General features: G+C 48.1%; 1 protein-coding gene across 1 annotated transcript in view; it reads left to right on the forward strand.

The window, feature by feature from the left end:
- Positions 1–12822, forward strand: part of CACNA1S (calcium voltage-gated channel subunit alpha1 S) — a 73015-nt gene that overhangs the window by 22891 nt on the left and 37302 nt on the right. Inside the window, exons 6-12 of the mRNA XM_054523477.1 lie at positions 104–309; positions 1635–1738; positions 3986–4131; positions 4536–4617; positions 6248–6408; positions 11468–11693; positions 12444–12651. Of these exons, the coding sequence (XP_054379452.1) occupies positions 104–309; positions 1635–1738; positions 3986–4131; positions 4536–4617; positions 6248–6408; positions 11468–11693; positions 12444–12651 (1133 nt within the window). The remainder of the gene's footprint in view (positions 1–103; positions 310–1634; positions 1739–3985; positions 4132–4535; positions 4618–6247; positions 6409–11467; positions 11694–12443; positions 12652–12822) is intronic.

Genomic DNA, 12822 nt, shown 5'->3' on the forward strand with positions numbered 1-12822 from the left:
AGACTTACTGCTCAATTCTCTTAAACTGCTCTTATACACCTTTCCTCCTGTCATTGTCCACCTGCTACTGTTGTCTGATGTTCCCTCTGCCTTCTGCCTCCAGATATCGTGGCCACGGTGGAGAATGAGGAGCCATCGCCCTGCGCCAGGACGGGCTCAGGGCGCCGGTGCACCATCAATGGCAGTGAGTGCCGGGGCGGCTGGCCAGGGCCCAACCATGGCATCACCCACTTCGACAACTTCGGCTTCTCCATGCTCACCGTGTACCAGTGCATCACCATGGAGGGATGGACTGACGTCCTTTACTGGGTGGGTCTGGGCCCACACCTGCAGAACCATCTCCCTTCATCCACAGGCTTGCAAGGGAGAGGGGAGGGAGGGCTTGCCAGTCCACACAGGAGGCCAGTCTCCGACTTGAGTGACCACAGCTCCCTCTTGCTCCTCCCTGGGGAATTTATACAGGATGTGTGTCCCCTTCTGGTTCCCAGGTATGTGCCCCAGCATCCTATGGGGAAATCCCCATGATACAATATGTCTGTGCAGGATCCAAGGGGCGGGTGAAGAATGGAAACCAGGAAAAACCTGGCTGTGAGTGACTCAATTCTGATGGCTTAGAATTTCAGACTTTTTGAGGAATGAAGGGCCCTTTCAGTCTTTTTCCTTGCCTCTGCAAGACTGCTTTCCCATGTAGCTATTATTAGTTTCCTCACCTATAAAATAAGGATAACAATACTGTCTATATCAGAGTTAGTGGGAGAATTACAACAGTGCCCAGCACACAGTCAACACTCCATAAGAGTTTCTTTGTTGGAGTATATTATTTACTTGGTGTTTGTTAAGAGCTAGTTAGATTTCTTATTTCATCCTTCAATGGTGGAAGGCATTGCTCCCATTTTACAGATAAGGAAACTGAGGTTCAGAGAGATTAAAGTAACTTGCCCATGGTTAAGAACTTAGTGAGCAACAGAGCCAAGAATAGAACTCTGATCCCCCTGGCTCCAATCCAGAATTAACCACAATATGATGCTGCCTATTGTGGGGGTGGGGGGATTGTAAAACTGTCAAATGCTTTGCAAATACAAAGGATTAGTATAAATATTTATCGTAAGTGTGTATTAGGAGAGCAAATTATTTAAAATGTCAAAGGACTGTCACATGGATGATTTCATCTCTGTATCAAGCTTCTGAGGAGAGACAGCCCATGTCATTATCACCATTAGATGGATGGGAATAATGCTCAGAGATGTTAGGTGACTTGTCCAGGGTCACAGAGGTTGTTCATTTGAAAAAATCTTGGCTTTAAATAAATCAACTGGAGATAGAGTCTATGAGGAAGGTCAAGTGAGGGAGGCAGATAGGAGACACTCTTGGTTGGAGGGAAATTAGGTCAGTCTTGTCCGGGCCAGGTAGGCAGTCAGCAAGGTCTCCCTAGGGAGATCCTTCCAGACCAGATCCTAGTCCTCAGGCTGGAAAATTCCTTCCAGACTAGTCCTCAGGTTAGGAAAAATGTCCCCTCACTGTCCCAGGGTGGCTTCTCTCCTTGTCCCCCAGGGTTGGGTGGAGTCTTAACGAGCAGACTTGGGGAAGGGGAGCCAAGCCCTCAACTTGGAGGATCACACCTCTGTCCTGACCAGGTCAATGATGCCATCGGGAATGAGTGGCCCTGGATCTATTTTGTCACCCTCATTCTGCTGGGATCCTTCTTCATCCTCAACCTGGTGCTGGGTGTCCTGAGCGGGTAAGAAAGTTCAAAGGTAGCCAGGGGAGAAAAGAGAAAGGGGAAGAGGGGAGAAGGAGGAGGAAGGAAAAGGAACCGAGGGAAAAGAAACAGGAGGGGTTGGGGGGAGGTGGAGAGGAGGAGGAGAGAAAGGAGGAGGAGGAAGGAGTGGAGCAGGGCAGGGGGCTGTGGGTCAGGCCCTCGGCTCATCCCTGGGTTCCCTGTCACCTCAGTTGGGCCAAGAGCGCTTCCTTCCTGGTGAGCAGGAAGAGAGGAGATGCACGCAAGAGCCCTTCAATTTTTAATTTGCCTTTCTCCTCCTCCTCAAGTCTTCCCCCATTCTCGCCCCTCCTGTCCCTCTGTTTTGACAATCTTTAGTGAAGCCCCTTAGGTTCCAGCCTCCTGGCCCTGGGGGTGCCTAAGTAGAGCCTCAGCACTAAGAGGCAGTGGGGCTTTCGGTTAAGCACACGGACTCTGGAGCTAGAATGCCCACATTTAAATCCCTGCACTACTGCTTGATGGCTGTGTGACCTTTACCTAATTACCTGACTTCTCTGTGCCTTAATTTCCACATCTGCCACCTAAGAATTATTTCGGTATCTATCTCATAGGGTTGTTGTCAGGATTAAATAAGTTAATACATATAAAGTACTTAGAACAGAGTCCAGCACAAAATAAGCACTAAATACTAATGGTCATTATTAATGAGAGTTGTTATCTTTGAGACAGTCCTGCTGTCATCCCTCCACCCACTCCAGCACAGTGGAGAGGCTAGAAGTCACCATCAGCCTTCTTCCCCATTGGTATCATCCCATTCCAGAAGCTTCCCTCCAGGCAGTCTGTAGATAGAATTCTGGGAGTCTGTAAACTTGCATAGAAAACATTTATCTTTATTTTTCACAACTGTAACTGAAATTTAGTGTTTCCTTTAGTAATTAACATAGGCAACAAGCCACAGTGCTATTAGCAGGGCCTATGACTTGTCCTAATAGAAATCATGTCACATTACAGTTGTTGCGAATAGTATTTACACTAATTACTCCATACTTTGAAATTATGATAGATATAAAACCTGCAGCTAGATCTTGCTAATGAGTTAATGAAAAAGCAAATGTATTACTTGATCACAATTTTTTTGCATTTTGGTAACTATATTTTAACATACAGTCATGTGCTGTATGATGACATTTCAGTCAGTGACGGGCTGCATCCACAACAGTGGTGCGCTAAGATTGTACTGTATTTTTACTGTACCTTTTCTGTTTAGCTATGTTTAGATCCACAGATACAATTGCCTACAGTATGCAGTATAGTAACACGCTGTCCAGGTTTGTAGGCTAGGAGCAATAGTCTATGCCATGTAGCCTAGATGTGTAGTCGGCTCTCCCATCTAGGTTTGTGCAAGTACATTCTTGATGTCTGCACAGAGATGAAGTCACCTAACAATGCCTTTCTCAGAACGCATCCCAGTCATTAAGTGAAGCCTGACTGTAACTGGCTTCTTTGTCATGCTATGGTTTTATTTTGTGCATTTCACATTATTCTGAAGAGAGATCCATAGGCTTCACTGGACTTTCAAAGGGTCCATGGCACAAACTGGTCAAGAGCCCCTCCCTGGACCCCGCCTGACCAGGGCAACTCGACCTGCCCTGTGGGCCAACCCCTCCTGGCTGCCAGCCGCAGCTCCTCAGAGCCTACACCTGTGCTGTCATCTTCCCCCTGCCCGGGGGGCAGGTGGCCATAGCCCAGGGCTGCCCTCTGCTGGCCTGAAGATCCCTCACGGAGCCTTGGGTCCTTTTCTTCCAGCCATGCCAACTGGTTCCTTGGAGTCCAAGGAGAATTTTCCCCAGGCCTTTGGTCTGTACAAAACTAAATTTCTAGGGTAGTTTAAAGGGTTGGGGCAGTAGGCCAATTTGAGGCTCCGTGGCTGATTCAGTTAGGCAATGGACTGCCTTGTCATTAACCCATAATGTGCAAGAGAAACCTCAAAACAAGGCAGGAGACAATGAGATGGATGAGAAAAAAGAAATGAGGAAGGGGCAAGGAGTGCTCCAGGATGTTCCTGGAGGGTGGGGACGGGTGAGAGGGAAGTGAGAGGGGCTGTATCTCAGCTACCTTGAGGGGCACCTGGACCCCAGGCAACACCCCAGGGCCAGAAAAAGGAGTGCTCCAGCCACAGAATGGGCTTGTCTGTCCTCAGGAAGCTCAGTCTTTCCCTGACCCTGTTCCCTCTTCTCCTCCTCTCCTGGCTCCCCCATCTCATTTCAGGGAATTCACCAAGGAGCGGGAGAAGGCGAAGTCCAGGGGAACCTTCCAGAAGCTCCGGGAGAAGCAGCAGCTAGATGAGGACCTTCGGGGCTACATGAGCTGGATCACGCAGGGCGAGGTCATGGACGTTGAGGACTTCAGAGAAGGTTTGGGCCCAAAAGCTGTGGTCAGCACTCACCCCATTCTCTCACTCCCACCTCTGAGCCATACCTTGCAATCAGGCCCACTGAGCAAGTCCAACATTACTCCTTTGAGGGTGAGTGACTTGCCTAAAGCAAAATGGCTCAAAATGGTAGGATCCAGGTGTGACCAGAGCTCTTCCCAAAGGTACATGCTGCCCATCCTCACAGCCCCTCCCCTGCAGATAAAGTGGGCTCTTTAGCTCTTGGAACTCTCAGTCTCAGGAAAGCATGAAGAAATCCAGGCCTACCTAGGACCCATTGTTGCAGATGTCTCTGGTCAATGGGCCCTTGTCTTGGGTGCCCAGCCCAGGTGTGTCCAGCACAGAGGGGCCCTGAAGGCTAGCTGACTCTTTCTCTCCTGTCTCCAGGAAAACTGTCTTTGGATGAAGGTGGCTCTGACACAGAGAGCCTGTATGAAATTGCAGGCTTGAACAAAATCATCCAGTTCATGTGAGTATCTGCCCACCGCCCCAGGAACCCCCAACCTCCAGCTCCCTGAGACTTGAGGGTAGAGTCCAATTACTTCCCCTCAGTGGTTTCAGAGTCACTTGTCTAATCCTTTAGAAAGGCAGCCTTTTTAAGAAAATAGGGCCAGTTCCTGCTCTGAGGGACTCCGCAGGGACCAGACCCTCGGGGAATGTGCGATCAGAGGGGTCTGAGCAGATGACCTATTTATATAGCACATAAGAAGGACACTGGGAGCCTCCGGGAGCAGGGAGCATGCTTGCTGCTGCTTCACCCTGATCAGGGCAGAGCTGGGTGAGGTCATTCATGTTGGAAACCTCTGCGAGGGAAGAGGGAAAGCGTACACAGCAGAGGCTGCACACACCAGGAGCCCCTCAGGAAGGAGGCTGGAGGCAAGAGCACACTCCACGCTCTCTTGCCTTTGTCTAAAGAGGAGGGTTTGTTTATTTGGTTGGCTGTTTCCTTTTACAAATTCATACTTAATTATGATTTTGAAAGATCAAACAATAGAGCTATACATCAAAGAAAAGATGAAGGTCCCCAGTGCCCTTCAAAGAGGTAACCATAGTAACAAATGTGCAGCCTCTAAAATCTTTTTTGTGCTTTCATCCGTCTTGCACACACACACACACACGTGCCAGGATTTTTTTGTTTTTGTTTTGATTTTTTACATAATGGGGTTGTTTATGTTAACTACTGTCACCACAGGGACTAGAAGAGTGCCTAGCACATATGAGGTGTTGCCAAATATTTGTCAAATAAATCAATATAATACACACTAAAGGATAATCCAATAAAGGATTATCTAGTGACTTACCTTTTTTTACTTAAAATTATCTATTGAGAGCAATTTTCAGAGCAGATTCACTTTCTTTTTTATATCTTTGGATGTAAAATATTCCACAGGATGAATATACCATAATGTAGCTAATTTTTCCCCTCTTTGGTGATACAAACAGTGCTGCAGGAAACAGTTGTGGATGAATATGACCATTTCTGCCAAAGGAACTCTAGAAATAGACTTGCTGGGTCAAAGGGTATAGCTACTCCCAGCTCCTCGGAAGTCTGAGGTGGGAGGATCACTTGAGCCCAAGAATTCAAGTCCAGTCTGGGCAACCTAGCAAGACCTGTCTAAACAAATAAATATTAAAACATTAATAAACAGAGCATATAGACTTTAAATTTTGGTAAGTGCTGCCAATTCATCCCAAAAAGATTGTACTGTCAAAGCTCATTTCCCCTCACCCTCCCCAGATATTATTAATTTGTTGAAGAGTGGCCTATGATAATGGGCAAAACGTGGCATCTCAGAGTTGCTTTAATTAAAATTAAACCACACGGAGCGTCTGCTCCTTGCCAGGCACTTGTGCTAAGCATTTTGCCTGCATCCTCTCATTCCATTGCTTCGGAGGTTTGCGTCGTTATTACTCTTCTGTGAAAGGTGGAGGATTTTACTCAGTCTGGCTCCCCAGCTCATGCCCTGAGCTTCTCTCATGTGGCTGGAGGAAGAGGGGTGGTCAGGCTACGCATGGCTGGAGTTTGTCTGAAGGTAACTTGGACAGGTGGGGCTTAGAACAGCGCAGCACTGTATGCCATCCTCTGTCCCCTCCCTCAGCCGGCGTTGGAGGCAGTGGAACCGCATCTTTCGCTGGAAGTGCCATGACATCGTGAAGTCCAAGGCCTTCTACTGGCTGGTGATTCTGATCGTTGCCCTCAACACCCTGTCTATCGCCTCAGAGCACCACAACCAGCCTCTCTGGCTGACCCATTTGCAAGGTGAGGCGGAACGGAGTGAAGCCGGGAGGAGGGCACATGTGGCTGTGGCTTGATGTCAAAATCAGCCAATGGCACCACAGGTTGTGCAGAAGAGGTCAATTAGATGTTGACATCATTTTCTAAAAATTATGGACCATGAGTGCTGGATTATATGACCGAATCCGCTCCTTTCACGGGGGCAAAACAGAGACCTCAAGTGGCAAAGCAACATACCCAATTTTCCTCTTCATGGCATTGTTACTTACCAAGGGCAGTAAAAGCAATAGGCTGGGACAGGTGCTTGCCCAGGTGTCCAGGCAGATTATTCCAATCACAGATCACTGGACATAAAATTGCTAGTAATTCAGAACTCTAAGCACCCAAGTTCAAATTCTACAAAAACAACAATGTTTCACCAACTATTTATTGAGTGCATCCTACATGTAAGGCACAGGAAAAGAACTCAGGATACAGAGAACACTAATACACCACTCCTGGTTTCAAGGAGCTTACTTAGCCAGAGGGGAAGACTGATGTTAATAAATAATTCCAAGTCAATACAAGGAGGGCAATGATAGAGGTAAATACAAGGTAGCAGCAAGAGGAGAATCACAGAAGAGATGTTGGAACTCTGTGGATCTTAAAGGATAGGTAAACAAGCCTTAGGCAGTCAAAGGGAGGAGGGGATCCTGCAGAAGGAACAGTGTGTGCAAAGATATGAAGATGCAAAACAGTTTAGTGAATTCAGGAAGTCATAAGAACTTTGCTTGTGACTAAGAGAGTGGCAACACATATGTTTGCTAATGAGGGCCTTGTGTTAGGCCATTCTTGTGTTGCTATAAAAAAAATACCTGAGGCTGGGCGCGGTGGCTCACACCTGTAATCCCAGCACTTTGGGAGGCTGAGTTGGGTGGATCACGAGGTCAAGAGATCGAGACCATCCTGGCCAACATGGTGAAACCCCATCTCTACTAAAAATACAAAAATTAGCTGGGCGTGGTGGCGTGCACCCGTAGTCCCAGCTACTCAGGAGGCTGAGGCAGGAGAATCGCTTGAACCCAGCAGGCGGAGGTTGCAGTGAGCCGAGATTGCACCACTGCACTCCAGCCTAGTGACAGAGCGAGACTCCGTCTCAAAAAAAAAAAAAAAAAAAAAAATGCACCTGAGACTCGGTAATTTATAAAGAAAAGAGGTTTGGTTGGCTCACAGTTCTGCAGGCTTTACAGAAAACATGGGCTGGCATCTGCTCAGCTTCTGAGGAGGCCTTGGAAAACCTACAATCATGATGGAAGGCAAAGGGAGGGCAGGCATGTCACATGGCGAAAGCAGGAGCAAGAAAGAGAAAGAGTGGGAGGGGAGGTGCCACATACTTTTAAATGACAGGTTTTGTGGTGAACTCAGAGTGAGCTCACTTAACACCAAAGAAATGGCCCAAGCCATTCATGAGGAATCTGTCCCCACAATCCAAACACCCCCCACCAGGCCCCAGCTCCAGCATTGGGAATTACATTTCCACATGAGATTTGGGCAGGGCTGTCTATCCAAACGATATCAGGCCTTATATGTGAATAAAGTGTTGGACTTTACACTTTAGGCAATGGAAAGCCAGTGAGAAGTTAAAAGCAGGAATATAATGTGATCAGACTTGAGTCTTGGAAAGATCAGTCTTGGTGGAAGGTCAATGAGTTGGCCTCGTCCACGTGGTAGATGTTCCCCTGGGTGTGAAGCTCTGGACCGTGAGATGAGTAGGATACGAGAAAAGACTGATCAGTTCCAACAACACGGTGGACAAACTCAGTGTCCTCCCCACTACAAACAAGTAACACTGCTGCATAAGGCATAAGAACGATGTTTCCTGGAATGAAAAGGAAGTCTTTGAGTGGCAGAAACAAAGAAGTGACCCAAAGCCAGAGCAGCGAACTTGTTAGCTGACTTCCAAGGACATTCTAGACCTAGGCCTAAACCCTAATGGGTAGCAGCTGGGTTCCTAAGGCCTGTGCAGGGCTGGAGACAGGGCCCTGGGCCTGCATGAGATGGGAACTGGCACTGTCATACCTACATAGAGCCAGGGCCCTGGAAAGGTTGCCCCCATGGAAGGGAAGCCAAAATCTCACTGGGCCAGAAAACGAGCTTGGAAGTTTATTCCTGCTAGAGACCCTGGGAGACAGGAAAAATGTCTCAAGTGAAAAATCAAAATCCTATCAGTGCCTTATATAGGTATGGGGTCCAATATACACTACCTCTCATGGTCCAAGGATTCTAAGCTAAGATAGTAACATAAAAATCAAGTTGCAAACAAGCAAAATCCCTGGGGTACCCAACAGAAGCAAACATAAACCATTCTTTAAGGATGCTTCTTAATCTAAGGCATATAGAATTTCTGAAGGGAAACATGTTTCCTGAAGATGAGATCACAATTAAAACAAACAAACAAACAAACAAACCAAAAAAACTGCAAACCAAATAAGGAACAGAGCCACCCTGAGAAAGAGTTATCAGGTACAATCAATGGAAGCTGGCAGCCCCAAAAACCTGAGATGATAGAACAGTACAAAGGAGACGGTTTAAAATGATGAAAGAGGTAAAAGAAGGAAAATAAATAGAAAACAAGATTATCTTTTTCTATGGGAATGAAATAGGAAACAAAGCTAGTTCTAAATTACTAGCTACAGGTCAGATGAATTCATTCATTCATTCATCTCAACCAATCTTCTCGAGAGCACCTTGAATGTGCCAATCGTTGTCAAAACACTGTCAATGACCAAATGTGGAGATGATGTGAACAGTGCCCACCAAGAGGAGTCAGGGGTGATTTTGAGGTTTGTGGCCTATGCAGATAAATGGATAGTAGTGCCACCTACTGAGAAAATGGTTAATGACCAAGTATTTGGGGTAGTGGGGGAGGATGGGCAGTATCCATGAGCTTCGTCTTGGGCATGGTGAGTTTGATGTGCCTTTGAGACATCCCAATGGATATGTCAAGGAAGCAGATGGAAAAATAGGTCTGGAACTCAGCAGAGCAGTCTCAGCTGAAGAACTAAATCTGGGAGGCATTGGTGGGGATGGTCTGAAGCTGTGGTCTTAGATAACACCAGATCCCCAGGGGAGAGTGTATACTCAAGGGTATCACTCAAATCAAGCATTCAGTGACCACTGTTTCATCCTGCTGAACACTCAGCTGGAATTGCCCCAAAAGCTGTTGTAGGGGAATTCTCACAAAGGACTACCCCAAACAGTCTTGAGATAGGGTCGGTTGCGATTCCAAAGAAAGAAGCACTAAATGCCAGGGTGATCAGTCCAAAGCTTTTGTTGGGGAAACTTACTATACAGAATGTTGCAGCAATCCTCATGATGGACAGCAAGAGAAAAGAGGTGTTCTACCCAGACTTATCCACAGCAATGGGGTCAGGGCATGGACTTTATATAAGGGTTTAAGGAATCTGGCTCAGGGCTGTGGCGAGTTCCTTCAATGTTTGGGGTAATAAATTACCTTTATTAGTGCCTAGGAATGTTCAAGGCCCCAGTTTGAGGTCAAGCCTGCTGAGAAAAACCTGTAGTTGCAGGTCACAGAGTGGTCAAAGTGTTCTGCGATTTTCAGTCAGGACACGGAAAGAAAGTGGTGGGGTGGGGGTGGGGAGAACTGGAAAACCCTATACTTGCTGATGTAAAGAATGCATCTGCAGAGGAGGCTTAGGAAAATACAGAGAAGTAGAGGAAACCCAGAAGGATGTGGCACCGCAGAAACCAAGGACAGAATGCTTGAAAAAGCAAGAGGACGGTCAACAGTGCCCAGTGCTGCTGGGAGGTCAGGAGCAGGAGGGTTAGATTAGCATTTGATGTGGCAGATCGATGCCCCTGGAGAGAGTTGTGTTGGTGAAGTAGTGAGGGTGCATCCAGGTAGGGATGAGGTGAAGAGCAAATGTGGCAGGGCAAGGGGTAAAGAAGTGAAGAGAGCAATATAGACAACTTTCGGGAGTTTGACGGTGACAGGGAGGAGAGAGCTAGGACAGGAGATAGAGGGAAAATGGGAGAGTCTTGGGCTTTTTTTTTTTTTTTTTTTTTTTTTTGGGATGGAGTCTCACTCTGTCGCCAGGCTGGAGTTCAGTGGCTCAATCTCGGCTCACTGCAACTTCCACCTCCCAGGTTCAAGCGATTCTCTTGCCTCAGCCTCCCGAGTAGCTGGGACTACAGGTGCGTGCCACCACACCCAGCTACTTTTTGTATTTTTAGTAAAGACGGGGTTTTACCATGTTGGTCAGGCTGGTCTCGATCTCTTGACCTCGTGATCCGCCTGCCTCGACCTCCCAAAGTGCTGGGATTACAGGTGTGAGCCACCACGCTCGGCCTAGACTTGGGCTTTAAGAATGGCAAAGGAAGGAGGGTCCATTTGAAAGAAAGAAGTTAAATATATAGGAAAGAGAAAGAATCATGGACAGGGAGCTTGCCAAAAAGGGGGAGGGGGCAAAGCATGGGAGGATGGATTGGCTTCAGGTAGGTGGTAGGACCCTTCTCTACCGGGAGGGAGGTGTCTAGGAATGAGAGAGTAGCAGACTTAATGAACTTCGGTAGAATTAAGAGTAATAAAATCCTCTTCCTGTTAAATATGATATGAGTTAGCTTGCAAGAAATCAATGGGCAAAATTTACCAGGTGTTTGTTTTTTTTTTTGAAGTTAATTTAAAAATTTGCTGGGCATAGTGGCTCACACCTGTAATCCCAGCATTTTGGGAGGCTGAGGCCAGCGGATTGCTTGAGCCCAGGAATTCAAGACCAGCCTGGGCAACATGACGAAACCCTGTCTCTATTAAAAATACAAAAAACTAGCTGGATGTGGTGGTGCATGCCGGTAGTGCGGAGGATCACTTGATCCTGGGAAGTCGAGGCTGCAGTGTGCCATGATTATGCCACTTCACTCCAGTCTGGGCAGAGTGAGGCCCTGCCCCCTGCACCCCCAAAAAACATCCATGGTGCCTTGGAAACAAAGGAAGGGGCATCCTGTGTTGGGGCCCAGCCACGGCCAAGGCTGGGAGTCAGGAGAAGGGAAGGAGAGTGATGCCAGGGCTGTGCCGCCAACCCTGCAGACATTGCCAACCGGGTGCTGCTGTCCCTCTTCACCGTCGAGATGCTGATGAAGATGTATGGGCTGGGCCTGCGCCAGTACTTCATGTCCATCTTCAACCGCTTCGATTGCTTCGTGGTGTGCAGCGGTATCCTGGAGATCCTGCTGGTGGAGTCGGGCGCCATGACACCCCTGGGCATCTCCGTGCTCCGCTGCATCCGCCTCCTGAGGATCTTCAAGATCACCAAGTGAGTGCCGGGGTCGGCTGGCACTCCTGGGTCCCCAGCAGGCACCACAGGCTGGGCTGGTCTACACCCGTCTCATTTCCTGGGGTCTGGGTTCTGTGCAGATTCACCAGTGACCCCTTGCCCAGACTTCCCTCCCTCCTTGAAATAACCTCCTTCTATGAAAAAGGAATCACTTCCCCACTTTGAACTCATTTCTCCGTTTTTTTCTTACCATAGTCTATGGCAGGGCAGGGAGCGGGGGTGGTGGAAAAGAGAGAGGAAGAAAAGAAAAGGAAAGATGGGAAGAGGGAAGGAGGACAGGAAGAGCTGTAGGGAAAGGGGTGGAAATAATAAAGAAGGAGGAACACAGACAATCAGGGCCTTTGTGAGGTGGTGAGGGAAGAGGAGAGGGGTTCATCTGCTTGCACTATTTATCCATCACTTGCATGAGCTGGGTACTGTGCTAAGCACAGGGCATCGAGGGTGCGCAGGAGAAAAGCTGTCCTTATTCTCACAGGGTTTCTCATCCAGTGATGGGACCTAAAGTTAATCAATAGTCATATTAACCAGTGTGAAATTACAAACAGACAAGTGCTCTGCAGGAAGGAGAGAGTGGGCATGCAGCCATGAATCCATGGCCTTCCAGCCCTGAGGCAGCCCCCTCCCTCTGTGTCACATCAGTCCTGGGTCTTTCCCCCAAGCCTGTCCATACCTCGTGGGCCCCAGTGAGAGGGTCTGTCTCCTCCCACCTTGCGCCTCCTCCTCCTTCAGATATTGGACGTCGCTGAGCAACCTGGTGGCATCTCTGCTCAACTCCATCCGCTCCATCGCCTCCCTGCTGCTGCTGCTCTTCCTCTTCATCGTCATCTTCGCCCTCCTGGGCATGCAGCTCTTTGGGGGGAGGTATGACTTTGAGGACACAGAAGTACGGCGCAGCAACTTTGACAACTTTCCTCAAGCGCTCATCAGCGTCTTCCAGGTAGGCTCTCCCTCTGCGTGTCCCTCCTTCTGCACAGTTGCTGAATCCTGCTTCTTGTCCTTCAAGATCAAGGTGGGCATCACCTTCTCCAGGAAGCCTTCTCTGATCTGCTGGTTAAGTGCAATGTCCTTCCCTGGGCTCCCCTATCACCTGTGCTTCTCTCCATTGTAA

This window comes from Pongo abelii, chromosome 1, assembly GCF_028885655.2.
Source record: "Pongo abelii isolate AG06213 chromosome 1, NHGRI_mPonAbe1-v2.0_pri, whole genome shotgun sequence".
In the NCBI taxonomy this organism is placed as follows: domain Eukaryota; kingdom Metazoa; phylum Chordata; class Mammalia; order Primates; family Hominidae; genus Pongo; species Pongo abelii.